Raw genomic sequence first — 17,643 nt, forward strand, 5'->3', positions numbered from 1 at the left:
CTTTGGGTTAGGGTTAGGTTAATCTAATCTAATCTAATCTAATCTAATCAGATGAGATGCGAGCATATGAAAAAACGGAGGATCAGTCAAAGACAACACCCCGTGGTTTACTGTGGATCCGTCCACAGCAGCTCCACTCTGAAATGAGCTTCTCCGTACAATAATAAACCTGGAGACACAAACAAGTGTTCAAAAACCTGGCAGCAAAACTGGAAACCAACAACAGCAGACATCAACCCAGCCCAGATCAAAGACGGGAAGGACGGACCCACAGATCCCACTAGAGAACAGAAGTGGACCAGGCTGGTGGACCAGGCTGGTGGACCAGGCTGGTGGACACAGCCTCCTCCACATGTGACAGCTGTATATATACCAGGGAGAGGCTGATTCTTATTGCTTGTAAACACCAGATATTCATAGAAAGGAATGTGTTTCACTGAGATGACTCAGATCTCATGAGTCCAGAAATAAGAAGTCAGACTGACTCCACAGATATCTGGATACCTGGACCTGCTGCCGTCACATGTAACTGCTGATGAACTACATCCCACTGGTATTAAGTACATGTTCCTTTACCACAGTTACGAACGACTGAGACGAACGCAAAGATGTGAGGGGGTTGAAACTAGGGATGTAAACAATGAATCGACTATCAATTAATTGTTGATAAGAATTATTAATTGTTCTAAAAAAAATACAAAATTATATCATCGCTTTACAAACATTTAATGGGGAAGAGAGGTTGGAACACTTTGGATGTGAAACAGAAATGGGAAAAAGAACTAGGAATATGTGTCTCAGAGGAGGAACGGATCAATATCTGGAGAACTCAACAGTCGACCACTTCTTCAAGAACATGGAGGGAACATTGCTGGAAAAATATAATTCGATTTTTCATAACTCCTAAAATTACAGCTAAATATATGTGCAGAGTTCAACCTTGTTGGAGAGAATGTGGCGATATCAGTGTAAATCATGCATGTCTTTTGTTTATGTCCTAAACTTGCATCATTCTGGGATAATGTATATTCAACAATTGTTAAGATATTGGGTTATGCAATTCCTAAAACATGTTTGGTGATGCATTTTGGATGTATTATTGGTAATAATGTAAGAAAAAATGATAGATATTTGTTTAAAATACTATTAGCAGCCTGTAAAAAGGCTATTACCAAAAAATGGTGCAGATTAGAACCACCGACAACTAACGACTGGATACAAACTGTGAATGGAATATTTGAGATGGAGATTCTGACCCATAGACTGAAGACTGAAGAAGAACAGTGTCAGGATAAATGGAAGAAACGAACAATTTTCACTTCAACGTCACACTACTAAAAACAATTGTTAGTCACAAGATTTATTTTAGTCAATGTATCTCATATGTCCCCTATGTTTGTCTTGTTTTGTAATGTACATAAAATAAACAATACAAATAAAGTTTAAAAAAAATAATTATTATTATTAATTGTCAGTTAATTGCCCTTTTCCAAGGATTTGTGGTGTCGACAGTAGGGGGCGGCACTGCACAAACTAGGCTTCATTGCTGAAGTTGAATAACGCCATGGCTGGGATGGCCGGTCATCGAACCGGATCATGGCGTTGGTGAGTTAGAATCACTTTAGGGACATAGTGGAGCAAAACACAGACCTTCTGTTTGTGGGAGCGGTGCACCCCCGCCTAAATATGCGCACAAACGTGGGATCGGTATTGGAGCGTTTTCCCTAGAGGTTGGTGTAGTCCACGGTCATCTGAATTATCTGGTCAGTGAGACAGAAGTTGAAGACATCCTCCAGGCTCCTGATCCAGGCCACAGGTATGTCCCATATTATGTCTCGCGATGGCCATGGGAATATAGCCTGGGGGGTGGGGGTGTGTGTGTGTGGGGGGGGGGGGGGGCGGGATCTACTATATTCTCACTTCATCATACCAGGTAGTGATGCAAAGTAAGAAATGCCCATTTCTGAACTACAAGGGTTGGACAAAATAATAGAAACACCTTCACCTCAAGATGATAATGCCCCAGTCCATACAGCTAGAATTGTTAAAGAATGGCATGAGGAACATTCTAATGAAGTTGAGCATCTCGTATGGCCGGCACAGTCCCCAGACCTCAACATTATTGAGCATTTATGGTCAGTTTTAGAGATTCAAGTAAGACGTCGATTTCCACCGCCATCGTCTCTAAAAGAGTTGGAGGGTATTCTAACTGAAGAATGGCTTAAAATTCCTTTGGAAACAATTCACAAGTTGTATGAATCAATACCTCGGAGAATTGAGGCTGTAATTGCCGCAAAAGGCGGACCTACACCATATTAAATTATATTTTGTTGATTTTTTAAGGTGTTTCCATTATTTTGTCCAACCCCTGTACTTCCTCTAGTATTTATTTATTTATCTATTTATTTATCTATCTTATTTAATTTTATTTTTTCTTCTTGGGAACTTCCATGCTTTGTAACATTTTTGATACTTTTCATGTATGTATAGAAGCCCTGTTTGTTAACATTAAGCAACATTGTATGATTGTCGTGTACCAAGTGAAAACTCCAATGAAAACTTTATATGATATTATAAAAAAGAAATGCCCATTTCTTCTAAACTGCCCCTCTTCAGATCCATTTATTTTATTTAATTCTGCAGAATTAATTTATTTCTACTACATAAATGTCATTGCCTGTACTGTATCCAATGGTTCAATAAATCAATCATTAAGGAATATGACACGCTGTTTTTATGAAGTATATGAACAGTATTTAGCTTTTGTTCTTATAGACCCTATCAAAAGAGAAATTCAGGTTCTCAGGAAAATCACCGCTTATCAATTAATCATTAATCGATCAATAAGGTCAACCAACTAATGATTAATGGATTAATCAATAATTTGCATCCCCAGTTGAAACAAAGAACCAGATATTAAGTCCGATTTTTTCCCAATCCTTATATCAGGAATGTCAAACAAACATTCCAAGAGCCTAAAAACAGATGGATTTCTATAATTTCTTTATCTGAGTTTGCCTAAATTAAACCTCAGTGATTTTTATATAAGAAAAAAAAACTGGTGTCCCTGCTTAACTGTTGTTAATGCAAGTTCAGTGTCAAAATAAACTATGATTCATGTTTTCTTCAACAAAATAAGTGCATAAATAGGTAAGACACAGAATATCATAGGTTGATGTGATCAAATTACCAACTCTTCATTGGAAAATAAATAATTAACAATAATATTTGGTCTAAACTGGATTTAAAGCTGCAGGAGCCAGAATCAAAAGGAAAAAAAACCCAACAAACCTAAATGTTAAAACACCCTCCTAATGCAGCTTTCTCTTCTGAGTCCAAATCAAAAGACTATACACAAAAAGAAAGATGAGGTGACAATGGTTCACCTTGTCCCATACAGGAAAGTGAAGCCGTTATTCAGAGTGTCTGGTGGAATCTAAGTAGAGATCAGCGGTTCCAGCTGTCAATCACACACAGTAGGTCACCGCCCACCTGTCTGAAAACACCTGTGAGCAGACAAAACCTTCTGTCATAAGGCAGATTTTACCAGAGGGATGGTTAGAATTCTTGTTTCCTCTCAGACCAGTTAAACTGCAATGTCCTAAAAGGGAATTTTTGCTCAATTATGCCAAAAACACTATCAATCACTGCAGATTTTAGACACTTTTAGTTTAGCAACAATGAAGACGACCCATACAACAAGCCCAATCTGTGGAAAATATGAACATGGATTTAACCCATAAAGACCCAAACATCCACCACTGACCAAAACCTTTAGTGATTTAAAATATTTAATACCTGTTGATCCACTAATCCTATCAATACATGTAAATAATTGATGTAAAATACAGTTTGTCATCTTTTCATGGTCATCAGATATGACCCATTTGGACGTTCTGAGGCTCTGTAGTTACCATGGAAACACCATCATCTTCTACAATATTGATTCACCAGTAAAACCCATGGAGTTGGATCAATGACAGTGGATGGCGACATTTGGTTTACGATCAGTTAATGACAGATTTAGCTAAAAAAAAAAAAAAATTAAAAAAAGTCACTTTTTCTTCAGGTTTCTCTGTTTCTGATATAATAACCCTCAACTTTAATCTGAGCTTTAATGAACATCTACATGTGGTTTATGTTCAGTTAATGATAGATTTTGCTGAAAAGGTCAGTTTTTTCTCAAGTTTTCTCTGTTTTTGGTATGATAGCCCTCAAATGTAATCTCAGCATGATGTTTAAAGTATATCATCAGTAAATTAAATATAAGAAAATACCTGATTTTCACTGAAATAAATGAAAAATAGCGAAAACAATTTTGTGATAAATAGTGAAAAATCCGTTAAGAAAGGTTAAATAGAAAGAAAAACTGCCTTATATGACCATCTATATCAGAGGTGTCAAACTCATTTTAGTTCAGGGGCCACATTCAGCTAAATTTGATCTGAAGTGGGCCGGACCAGTAAAATGATAGCATAATAATTTATAAACTAGACAATTTCCACACGCGGAAATCGTGAGAGGGGCTCGGGGGTCGGGGGTGGTGGTGGGGGGGGGCATGCCAGTTTGAGTCCATGTTCAGGCTGAAGCAGCATGTAGCTGGACAATGACACTGAGAAATGTTGGAGAAACACAGCAGACATGACAGGAGACTGTATTCATTAGATATTGTCATGTGTGACCTGATTGGCTAATGCTGATCACCTGACACCTGAGCTTCAACTGTCGGTGTTCTATACTCTGTCTGCAGCTGAGAACTGAAGAGCTGTGTGTGTGTGTGTGTGTGTGTGTGAGAGAGAGAGAGAGAATCAGTTTGAATCAGTTCTATCAGTAATAGGAGGAGAAGGAGAAGTAGTAGAATTAACAGTAATAGTACTATATGTAGTAGTAGTAATAGTAGTAGTGGTATTTTTAGTAGTAGTAGTAGTAGTTGCCACAGCAACGGCGCTGCACTGACACACACAGAGAATGAAACTGACACACAGAGCAGCAGGAATATACTGAGACTGGAGCAGAACAGGTCCCGAGAAACTGCTAATTACAGGAAAACTGTAAAAGATAGGTGAAAACCGAAATGACCGTGAGTGTCAGAGAGACCTGTGGAACACAAAGATAAAGTTTTTTTTTCCGTACTGTGAAAAATGATCGTGTTAGGGCAGTTTAAAAGCAGTCAACTGACCAAGACAACAAATAATCCGCTACAATGGAGAGTTAATGGAGGAAAGAAGGGATGAGCCTCCAAAGTAGTGCCTGTCATTTCACTTTAAAAAGAGCTAGGTCTTCAAACACGGGTTCATATAAAGCCCAGGAACCATGGCTATGTTTTTGGAAAATATCATTTGCCTGCGATGTATCGTTTGGCCGGGAGGGCAATTTATTCAGAGAATTTTCAGTTGAATTTTCTCTGCTCTTCCACTCTAGCGTGATGACATCACACACTCTAACTCAGGAAATTTGGACAATTTTCACTCAACCCAGGGGTTTTTGAAGACTCACCTATTGAAAACCGTAAACCCCATCCTCATACCAAGTACATTCATGCGGAGAGGACAAAAAAGCCTGCGTTTTAAAGTTTAAATGAAGTCTGTAGGTCAAAGTATGGCGAAGTAGTAGCGTCTGGAAAAAAGTGGACTTTTCTGGCTGATTTTTTCCTCTCCCCATTAGTTGTAGTCATGTGTGACCTGATTGGCTGATGCTGATCACCTGACACCTGAGCTTCAACTGTCTGTGTTCTATACTCTGTGTGTGTGTGTGTGTGTGTGTGTGTGTGTGTGTGTGTGTGTGTGTGTGTGTGAGAAAGAATCAGTTTGAATCAGTTTATTCTATCAGTAAAAGGAGGAGAAGTAGAAGGAGAAGTAGTAATAGAAGTAGTATTTTTAGTAGTAGTGGTAGTAGTAGTTGTAGTAGTAGTAGTATTTTTAGTAATACTAGTAGTAGTATTTTTAGTAGTAGTAGTAGTAAAAGTAGTTTTCATAGTAGTAGTAGTATTTGTAGTAGTAGTAGTAGTATTTTTATGAGTAGTAGTAGTAATAGTAGTCATATTTTTAGTAATAGTAGTAGTACTTTCAGTAGTAGTGGTTGTATTTTTAGTAGTAGTAGTAGTTATCATAGTAGTAAAAGTAATAGTAGTGGTATCAGTACTGTCTCACACACCCAGCGTTGCTATGGATTCTCCAGGGTTGCTATGGGAGGAGAAACATGTCAGACTGATTCAGTTTATTGGACACACCTGGGACACAGAGCAGAGGGGCTGTTGCCGCAGCAACGGCGCTGCACTGACACACACAGAGAGAGAGAGACACACAGAGCAGCAGGAATAGACTGAGTGAGGCACTCAGAATAGGTCCCGGAAAACTGCTAATTATGGGAAAACCGTAAAAGATAGGTGAAAACCGAAATGACCGTGAGCGTCAGAAGGACCTGGGGAACACACAGATGTAGGTTTTTTTCACGTACTATGAGAAATGACTGAGTTAGAGCAGTGTAAAAACAGTCAACTGACCAAGACAAGAAGGAATCCGCTACAATGGAGAGTTAATGGGAGAAAGAAGGGATGAGCCTCCAAACTAGTGCCTGCCATTTCACTTTAAAAAGAGCTAGGTCTTCAAACATGGGTTCATATGAAGCCCAGGAACCATGGCTACGTTTTTGGAAAATGTCATTCACCTGCGATGTATGGGTTGGCCGGGAGGGCGATTTATTCAGAGAATTTTCAGGTGAATTTTCACTGCTCTCACACTCTAGTGTGATGACATCACCCACTCTAACTCAGGAAATTTTGAGAATTTTCACTCAACCCAGGGGTTTTTGAAGACTCACCTATTGAAAACCGTAAACCCCATCCTCATACAAAGTACATTCGTGCGGAGAGGACAAAAATGCCTGCGTTTTAAAGTTTAAATGAAGTCTGTAGGTGAAAGTATGGTGAAGTAGTAGTGTCTGGAAAAAAGTGGACTTTTCTGGCTGATTTTTTCATCTCCCCATTCATTTCTATGGGACTTTTTTCGCGTGTTTTTCGCGAATAACTCTGCGAAACATTCACGAATCTCTATGAAAATAACATAGCACACTATTCCCGATGAAACCGCACGTTTTAATGTATAATTTGTAGGGGTCTTTCCAGTGGTTCGGGCCGCATTAACGGACAAAATTTTGTCCGGAAGATGAAGATGAAGAAAAATAATAAACGCGCGGAAGAACAATAGGTGCTCGTGGCTTCGCCACGAGCACCTCTCTCCCATTGCTTTGCAATGGGGGAGAGGTGCTCGTGTCGATGCCCGAGCCCCTAATAATGTCAACTGCAAACTTTTCTCTATTGTTTACAGTGAAAAAAGTAAAATTACATTATGAAAATGTTTACATCTACAATTTATCCTTTCAAACAATGTGAATAACATGAACAAACTGAAAAAAAATGTAATTTTAACACTATTATGGTTTAGTTCAGGGGTGTCAAACCTGCGGCCCAGGGGCCAAAACCAGCCCGCCATAGGGTCCAGTCTGGCCCGCGGGATGGATTAGTGAAACACAAAAATTACACTCAAGATATTAACAATCAAGGATGTCAAAATAATTTTGGGTCAGTTCCATCTAAAGTGGGTCAGACCAGTAAAATACTATCATAATAAACTATAAATAATGAAAACCACACATTTTTACCTCCGCCAAGGAGGTTATGTTTTTGCCAGGGTTTGTTTGTTTGTTTGTCTGTCCGTTAGTGTGCAACATAACTCAAAAAGTTATGGACAGATTTGGATGAAATTTTCAGGATTTGTTGGAAATGGGATAAGGAAGAAATGATTAAATTTTGGTGGTGATCGGGGGTGGGGGGGCCCACGGGGGGGGCCACTGATCAGCCTTGGCGGAGGTCAGCGCTCTCCGAGTGCTTCTAGTTCTCATTGTTTTAGTGTAAAAAAAAAGTTAAACTACACAAAAATGTTAACATTTACAGACTAGCCTTTTACAAAAACTGTGAAAAACCTGAACAAATATGAACAACCTGAAATGTCTTAAGAGAATTAAGAGCAATTGTACCAATATTCTGTCTGTTATTAAATGTTTTTTGAATTTGTAGATCCACTGTGATCTGTAAGTTGTAATGAACATGTGAAAATGAGAAGCTGAGGCCAAATAATGGCATAACTTGTTAAAATTGCACTTTTTTTCTTGATAAATTTCATTTTGGTCATGATTGTTCATGTTTTTACACATTTTTTTAAAGGATGTAATAATTTTGATAATATAATTTTACTTTTTTCACTCTAAAACATAGAAATTAGACATACAAACTTTGGGATTGATATTATTTATGTATTATTGTGTTATTATTTTAATCATCCGGCCCACTGCAGGTCATATTGGGTTGTACGTGGCCCCTGAACTAACATGAGTTTGACACCCCCGCTTTAGTTCATCATTTCCACATGTACATTATAACTTACAGATCAGAGTGGATCTACAGATACACAAGATATTTAGTAACAGGTGGAATATTATGAAAATTGCACTTCTCTTAAGACATTTCAGGTTGTTCATATTTGTTCAGGTTATTCAGATTTTTTGCAAAATTATACTTTGTTTTAGTCTAAATACATGAAAACATTTATATTTACACAGAGAAAAATTTGTAGTTGTCAGTATTTATAGGTTATTATGACACTGAATTGGTCTGAATGTGGAACCTGAACTAAAATAATTGTTAACATCTTAGTGTAATTTTTGCATTTCACAAATTCATCCCAGGGGCCGGACTGGACCCTTTGGCGGGCCAGATTTAACACCTGTGATCTATGTGACTCAGTACATTCAGAATTGGAAAATACCTGATTCACACTGGAAAAATGCAAAATACAGAGGATTATTTCATATTAAATGGTGATAAATCACTTAGGAAATGTTAAATATAGAGAAAAAATAATTTGGGAACTTCCACAACAGAATCACTGGGTCTTTATGGGTTAACATTTATTATAGCAGTCATCAGCAAGTGGGAGATGTGAAGTCATATTTGGGGCTGTTGACAATGGATGTCAATGTCTAACAGTGTTTCTAAAGACAGGAAATCCCCAAAACTTGTTTTATAACAGGAAAAACCATAGTCATATTTTATTAGCCAATCTGTCTGAGTCTCAAATGAGTCACACAACAGCAACAGCCTTCCATCTGGAGCCACAAACTACGTACAATGAGCTGCCTTTATTAATTAGTCTGACGGAAAAACGTCTCATAATGGATCAGAGAGTAAAAGCAGCTGCACAGGGAACATGAAGATGCCTCCTGATTTCACTGTTTTACTGACATTAATCAGTACCAGCCTCTTCCTGCTGATTCGGGGTCTCGGGCTGTGGTCTACACCCCCAACAAGGGTTTACAAAATGATGACTGGGTTGGAAAATTAAACTCTGCGACACAAAATGCTCTTTTCTGCTTGTTTTTCACTGTGTCAGTTTGTAGACTCATAACCTTTATCATTACACGTTGGGTGTGTATAGTGCATATGCATGAATTCATTTGTCTTACGCAGCAAAACAGGAAAATGTCATGTGCTAAAAGAACAGCATGATGCTCAGAAAAACAAGAGCACAGGTCAGGAGTTAAATCACACCAACATGGTCAACTATACAGGCTCATTTCTAGAACCACAACACAGGATTTTCCTTAACCCATAAAAACCCAAATATCCACCAGCGGCCAAATGCATCTACTGATCTAAACTGTTTAATACCTGTTGATCCACTAATCCTATCAATACATGTAAATAATTGGCGTAAAATGCAGTTTGTCATTTTTTCATGGTCATCAGATATGACCCATTTGGACGTTCAGAGGCTCCGTAGTTACCATGGAAACACCGTCATCTTCTGTAAGATTGATTCACCAGCAAAACCCATGGAGTTGGATAAAAAAAAAAAAAAAAAAAAAACAGACCGAGATCTATTAAAAAACATGTATTGTTACATGACAAACCCATCATTGTTAAAAGAAGAGAAAAAAACCTGCAACTGTAAACACTGTAAATGTCAAGTAATGCTGTTACATTGATGTGTTGTGTGTTTGTGTTTGTGTGTGGCAAAATTCACCATGTGTAATATGTGAAATTAGTAGAAGAAGCTTTTTTCCACAAATTTCCAAGATTTCATGGTCTAAATTCACATTGCATGGTAATAATTCATCAAGACTTGTCTAAAATGTTATATATATATGTATAAATGTCAATTTGTGAGAGATTTTGTGTTGCTAAAATGAATGTTGCTAAATAAAACAAGTGAATCTAGCATCACAGAATTTTCGTTTTTTAATTTTATATTCATATAGATTTATGGCTTGTGACAAAAAACTGCAGGATATATTGCGGAGAATTTTTAACCCAAAGTCCATGACTGTACAGTCTAAACAAAAATGCATTTAAAAAGTAGTGCCCAGACATGGGAACGAAAATCATTTTCTAGCCACTTTTCATGGTTCATCTTATGGCCTATAAAACCCATGGAGTCAGATTAATGACAGTGGATGGAGACACTGGGTTTATGTTCGGTTTTTGATCGATTTGACTGAAAAAGTCACTTTATCTCAAGTTTTCTCTGTTTTCAGTATGATAACCCTCAAATGTAATCTCAGCATGATGATTAAAGTACATGATCAGTAAAATAAATACAGGAAAATACCTGATTTTCACTGGAAAAATTAAAAATGGTGAAGACATACAGTATTTTGGGATAAATCCCTTAAGAAAGGTTAAATAGAAAGACAAATTCCTTTGGTAACTGCCACAGAAGTAAAACTGGGTCTTTATGGGTTAAATAAAAGCTGCTACCTGGCACTACACAGAAGCAGAGCAGGGAAATATTCCCAAAAATATGTATGATAAACAAACATTTCAATCAGTAAATGTCAATAATTACTGCGATAAATTAGATCTGTTTGAGTGTCTGTTGAAAATTGAATAACGTCAAAAAGCATAAACTATAAAAAAGCCCAAAGTGAAAAATGAAAATTGAAAGAGGAGCTGAAATGGGAGAGCTGAAAGTTTACTGTAATACAACTGAACCACTGGTGAACCATGGCTGAATGTAATAATAAAGCTTCAATTAGAACATATTATTAAAATGGAGGAATAAAGTCGAAGAGGATGTAATAGTCTAATAGTAGAAGTAGTGAAGTCTGAGAAAGTAAAAAAAGATTAAGAAGCTGAAAAAGTGTAAAATACAACAATGTAAGAAGGGTTAGAGTACTGAAAATGTAAAATGTTTAAAGATATGAATTATTTTAAACATGGAAAACTGCATTATATAGAAAATGTGAAAATGGATTATCTCCAAAAAACAGTAAAAGTATAAAAAAAAAAAAAGGAAATGTATATTACTTGTTTTCATTTTCTAATTTTTACTGGTTCCATAGACATCTCTAAAGTTTTTCAGCTGGCTTTTATTTTGAAAGTCAGACTGGTACAGAAATATCTCTCAGCTTCCTATGGGCTTTTATTTTGGCATCCAGGTACATCCTGTGGCCGTAAATACACTCATACAAACTACAGCTCCATACAGTAGGCTTTTATTTTGGCAGTCAGTTGCAGTCAGTGTAGAATGTGTGTGTTTGTGTTAATGTGTGTTTTTTGTGTGTGTCGGACACAGATGGATGTGATTTGTAGCATTACAGCTGCAGGATTCCACCTATAAACAGGATAAACTGCATTAAACTGCTGAATACATGAATCAGACGTGAAACACTTCATTATAATGTCCTGTGTTCTGACGGTGGAGTTAGTCTAAATGTACAGTTTTGACTGAAAACCACTGAGATTAGTGTCAGTGCAAAAAGTCAAAGATGCTTTCAGTGAAGTATTGTGTAAATATAAGACATAAAGTCAGAAATGTACTTAACCCACAGGTGTCAAACATGCAGCCCAGGGGCCAAATTCGGCCCACCAAAGGGTCCAATCCGGCCAATAGGATAAATTTGTGAAATCCAAAAATTAAGTGGCAATTTCTCACAGACTGCAAGGGAAGCTCGGCTTCCCCTAAATTATGAAAATTAAATGGTCAAATATGTTCGGTTGTGTTGACATTTCATTAACTACAAATGTGTTAGAACACGTTCATCTCACAGATGAGTTCGTTCAGAATCAGCTTTATCACAAATTATCAGACTCCATGTTGTTCACTTCTCATACATTCCCGTTGCGCTGTTTTCTCATTCGATCTCTGCTCAGTGCATTTGTCCGTAGACGCTCAGCGTCCATGCACTTCAATGGGACTGAGTGGAACAGTTTTTTTCATTGGCTCAAAACTGGACGGTAATTGGATAAATGCCACGATGTTGTCCCACCCCTGGACGCTCAGCGTCTCTGGGGGTGAATGGAGCTGTGGGCAGAGCTCGGCCGGGCTGGACGCCAAGCTTCCATGTGCTGATTGGAGGATCAATTGAAAGGCTGAATCCCGTTTGATTGACAGCTATTTTGAGATCTCCTCCTTCACTGACACAGTTCAGTTTAATACCGTCACACATTCTGCTGTAAAATTGAGAGAGAAACCACTACGAAATTACTTGTTCATTTCTTGCACTGTAAATAAAACACACTCATTGTACTTCCTTGTTTCAATTTAACATAATTTCAACGTTTTCTTGTTTAGTTGGTACGATAAGGTCACTGACCATTTTCTTAAAAAGGAACAGAGGGCCGAATTTATGTTTAAATAACTTGACATTTTTTTATGTAAGCTGACAATGAGCTTCACCTGTCTGAAAGATGAGCAGCCGCCACTGGGGTGGGGGGTGGGGGGGTATTTAAATGTATTTAAAAGTAGATATTTAGATGTATTTGAGATATTTAAATGTATTTGTCTTATTTTATACTGTACGTGCAAATAAATAAATAAATAAATGAGTAGTCCCCTGAAGCCTTTCCTTTTTCTTTCTGTCTTCTGCACTGTCTTCTCTTCTACTGGAGGATCTGTGCCTCCTCTGTCTTTAGTTTTGTGTCTTTTCTTTGTGACTGTACCTTCCTCGTTGATGCTCCATCGGCCGTACCCCGGGTCGGATGTGTACCCACAGGTGCCCGCTTCAAAGCTGCAGGACCCAGGCAGCAGCTGCGCCTGCGCCTGCGCCCGGTGGAGCCCGCACAGCACGAGCAGCAGCAGCACTGCACGGACACACAACACACAAAACACACACATCTGACACACACATGGCATATGGAGCTGTACACAGACAAACAGCAGAGGTACACAAAGACCTGCAGGTCAGAGGGGATGGAGGTATACCGAGCAGACGGAGGCAGACCCACACCATCCTGTCCAGTTCCTTCTGTCCGGTTTCACCGAGTGGGTCCCGTTAAAGTCCACCTAAGAAGTGAAGTCCTGCAGCACACACTCACACACTGCCTTCACTGGGTCTGTCACAGACTGGATGAATGGAGGAGGAGGAGGAGGAGGAGGAGGAGGAGGGAGAGGGGGAGGGGGAGGAGGAGGGAAGCAGCGGTGCAGGTCTGGATCCAGACCCAAATCCAGATCCAGGTCCAGATCCTAGTCCCGCCTCCTCCGACTGTCTCAGCCAATGAGGATGAAGCAGACAGAGTCCTGAAATAACTGCAATAAACAGAGTCTGTGATTAAAAGTGTATTTGTGCCCATGAGGACAAAAAAAAAAGTATATAAAGAAAGAACAATGATACGGCAGCGTATTAGGGCCACATAAGAAAACAAAACCGCTCGGCACTACGAGAATAAAGTCGTTAATTAATGAGAATAAAGTCGTAGTTTAAAAAAAAAAAAAAAAAAAGTCATTATTTAACGAGAATAAAGTCGTTAATTAACGAAAATAAAGTCGTTCATTAACGAGAATAAAGTCGTTAATTAATTAGAATAAAGTCGTAGTTTAAAAAAAAAAAAAGTCATTATTTAACGAGAATAAAGTCGTTAATTAACGAAAATAAAGTCGTTCATTAACGAGAATAAAGTCGTTAATTAATTAGAATAAAGTCGTTATTTAACAAGAATAAAGTCATTATTTAACAAGAATAAAGTCGTTAATTAATGAGAATAAAGTCGTGGTTTTAAAAAACTCATTATTTAACGAGAACAAAGTCGTTAATTAACAAGAATAAAGTCGTTGACTAACGAGAATAAAGTCATTATTTAATGAGAATAAAGTCGTTATTTAACGAGAAAAAACAATTTTGTGTTGTTTCAGTTATATATGCCTTATTTTACGTCAGAGTGATGAATAACAATTGCCTCTATGTATATGCCAAGTTTGAAGCAAATTGAAACAAAATTTATCTTTTTATAGACATTTGAAATTTTGGTCAATATAAGTAATTACAGAAAAAAAAAAAAAAAAAGATTTTAAAAATTCATAAAAATTTTTAACTTTGACCTACTTTTCCAAAAATGTAATCACATCTATTCTGGGTCACTGGCAATCTATAAACCCAATTTGATATGAATTCAACCAATGGTTTTGCTGCTCAAGTGTAAACAAACCGAATTAAAAACAACACCCCTTGCCTCCCCTTCAGAAGTAATAAAAAGGAAATAGGATAAATGTGGAAATAAATAAAGGGGAAGATGAATAAATGTTATTATAAATAAATGGAGGAATAAATGTTAACAGACAAATATACACTAGGAAGTAATAAAATGTGAACTTTCTGGACTAATTTACATTTTGACCAGATGCTGAGTCCACGTTCCAGTCTGGACTCTGTGGTCACATGTAACACTGAACCCAATCACAAAGCATTATGGGTAATCATTTCATCCAATTTCCACTGTTAAACATAAATGAGAATTCTAATTCAGAATTTGAGTTTTAATTTTCTGACTTTCAAGTGACAAAGATGAATTAAAAACAGAGAAGTCTACTTCAAAACAGGAGCAGCTGGAGGTAAAATAAGATGGAATTATGGATTTAAAGCAAAATATTTGAAACATACATACTGTATCAGAGGTACCAAAAAGTAAAAGTGATAAAGATGAACTAAAAACAGACATCTACTCAAAAACAGGAGCAGCTGGAGGTAAAATTAGATGGAATTATGGATTTAAAACAAAATATTTGAAACATACATACCATATTAGAAAGTAACAGTGATAAAGATGAGCTAAAAACAGCTAAAAACATGTACTCAAAAACAGGAACAGCTGGAGGTAAAATAAGAAGTGATTAAGCAATAAATAACCTAAGTAACTCCTCTGAAGTGTTTGTTTTAGGTCACTTCAGCCGGTCTCCAAGCCCAGATAAAGGAGGAGGGTTGTTGGAATTGGGATATAAAAAAGTATGTATATATATGAATTAACAGAGTATAGTTCATTTGTAGTTCTGTTTTTATTCTCACTTTTTGTCTCTAACACAATGACATTCTTCTCTCCTACATCATTTATTACAATTACAAGCACATTTACAATTATGCAAATTAGGTGATGACATCATTTAACAACTTTTAGGACACACAACAGATACTTTTATTACTGAGGAGCCGGAAATACTAGTTAGAGTTAAAGAAGCTGTTGCATCTAGACATATGAATGACTGCAGTAATTATCCAATAGGAGGATCTAAAGCAGGGGTGTCAAACTCATGTTCGTTCAGGGGCCACATACAACCCACTATGACCTGCAGCGGGCCGGGTTATTAAAATAATAACACAATAATACATAAATAATATCAATTCCAAAATTTGTATGTCTAATTTCTATGGTTTAGAGTGAAAAAAGTAAAATTATATTATCAAATTTATTACATCCTTTTTAAAAAAAATGTGTAAAAACATGAACAACGATGACCAAAATGAAATTTATTAAGGAAAAAAAAGTGCAATTTTAACAAGTTATGCCATTATTTGACCTCAGCTTCTCATTTTCACATGTTCATTACAATGTACAGATCACAGTGGATCTACAAATACACAAAACATTTAATAACAGACAGAATATTGGTACAGTTACTCTTAATTCTCTTAAGACATTTCAGGTTGTTCATATTTGTTCAGGTTTTTCACAGTTTTTGTAAAAGGCTAGTCTGTAGATGTTAACATTTTTGTGTAATTTTACTTTTTTTACACTAAAACAATGAGAAAATTTTGTGGTTTTCATTATTTATAGTTTATTATGATAGCATTTTACTGGTCTGACCCACTTCAGATGGAACTGACCTAAAATTATTTTGACATCCTTAATTGTTAATATCTTGAGTGTAATTTTTGTGTTTCACCAATCCATCCCGCGGACGGACTGGACCCTATGGCAGGCCAGTTTTGGCCCCCGGGCTGCATGTTTGACACCCCTGATCAAAACTATTAGTTGAGTTAAACCCATTTGTGGACTTGCAGTGTAGGTTTTACAACTCTTCCCGTCGCTATTATAAAAGTGAAGTGGACTCTGTGTGTGTGTCTTGCACATCACACAAAAACCATAAAGAGCTCACTGCTGCAGCTTGGCACACTTATGTAATTTGGGTCAAGGAAGAGACTAGCGAAAACGGCAAGTTGATAGGAGCAATATTTTGGGAGATACTAGTAATTTTGTAGTACAATAGCCTTACAATCATGTCGCTATGCCCAGAAGCATAGAATCCTCATTGAAGTGGGTTACCTAGGAACAGATAAACAATAGAGCCACAGTGCCATGGTGTCAGATTTCGTGTGCAGAAACAGACATGCCAGCTGAGAGGTGATTCAACTGAAAATACCAGTGGAATTTACCGAGAAAGTAAAGGAAACTAGACAATTTCCACACGCGGAAATCGTGAGAGGGGCTCGGGGGTCGGGGGTGGTGGTGGGGGGGGGGCATGCCAGTTTGAGTCCATGTTCAGGCTGAAGCAGCATGTAGCTGGACAATGACACTGAGAAATGTTGGAGAAACACAGCAGACATGACAGGAGACTGTATTCATTAGATATTGTCATGTGTGACCTGATTGGCTAATGCTGATCACCTGACACCTGAGCTTCAACTGTCGGTGTTCTATACTCTGTCTGCAGCTGAGAACTGAAGAGCTGTGTGTGTGTGTGTGTGTGTGTGTGAGAGAGAGAGAGAGAATCAGTTTGAATCAGTTCTATCAGTAATAGGAGGAGAAGGAGAAGTAGTAGAATTAACAGTAATAGTACTATATGTAGTAGTAGTAATAGTAGTAGTGGTATTTTTAGTAGTAGTAGTAGTAGTTGCCACAGCAACGGCGCTGCACTGACACACACAGAGAATGAAACTGACACACAGAGCAGCAGGAATATACTGAGACTGGAGCAGAACAGGTCCCGAGAAACTGCTAATTACAGGAAAACTGTAAAAGATAGGTGAAAACCGAAATGACCGTGAGTGTCAGAGAGACCTGTGGAACACAAAGATAAAGTTTTTTTTCCGTACTGTGAAAAATGATCGTGTTAGGGCAGTTTAAAAGCAGTCAACTGACCAAGACAACAAATAATCCGCTACAATGGAGAGTTAATGGAGGAAAGAAGGGATGAGCCTCCAAAGTAGTGCCTGTCATTTCACTTTAAAAAGAGCTAGGTCTTCAAACACGGGTTCATATAAAGCCCAGGAACCATGGCTATGTTTTTGGAAAATATCATTTGCCTGCGATGTATCGTTTGGCCGGGAGGGCAATTTATTCAGAGAATTTTCAGTTGAATTTTCTCTGCTCTTCCACTC

The 17,643-nt window shown here is 37.6% G+C and overlaps 1 protein-coding gene across 1 annotated transcript in view; it reads right to left on the reverse strand.

Annotated features, from left to right (window-relative positions):
- The window catches only part of mamdc2a (MAM domain containing 2a), a 66,966-nt gene extending 53,571 nt beyond the window's left edge, over nt 1-13,395 (reverse strand). Inside the window, exons 1-2 of the mRNA XM_030142518.1 lie at nt 13,260-13,395; nt 12,998-13,138 (exon numbers count right to left, since the gene is read on the reverse strand). Coding sequence (XP_029998378.1) covers nt 12,998-13,138; nt 13,260-13,287 — 169 coding nt within the window. The 5' untranslated portion in view covers nt 13,288-13,395. The remainder of the gene's footprint in view (nt 1-12,997; nt 13,139-13,259) is intronic.
- Between the last annotated feature and the right edge of the window lie 4,248 nt (nt 13,396-17,643).

The sequence above is a fragment of the Sphaeramia orbicularis genome, chromosome 9, assembly GCF_902148855.1.
Source record: "Sphaeramia orbicularis chromosome 9, fSphaOr1.1, whole genome shotgun sequence".
Classification (NCBI taxonomy): domain Eukaryota; kingdom Metazoa; phylum Chordata; class Actinopteri; order Kurtiformes; family Apogonidae; genus Sphaeramia; species Sphaeramia orbicularis.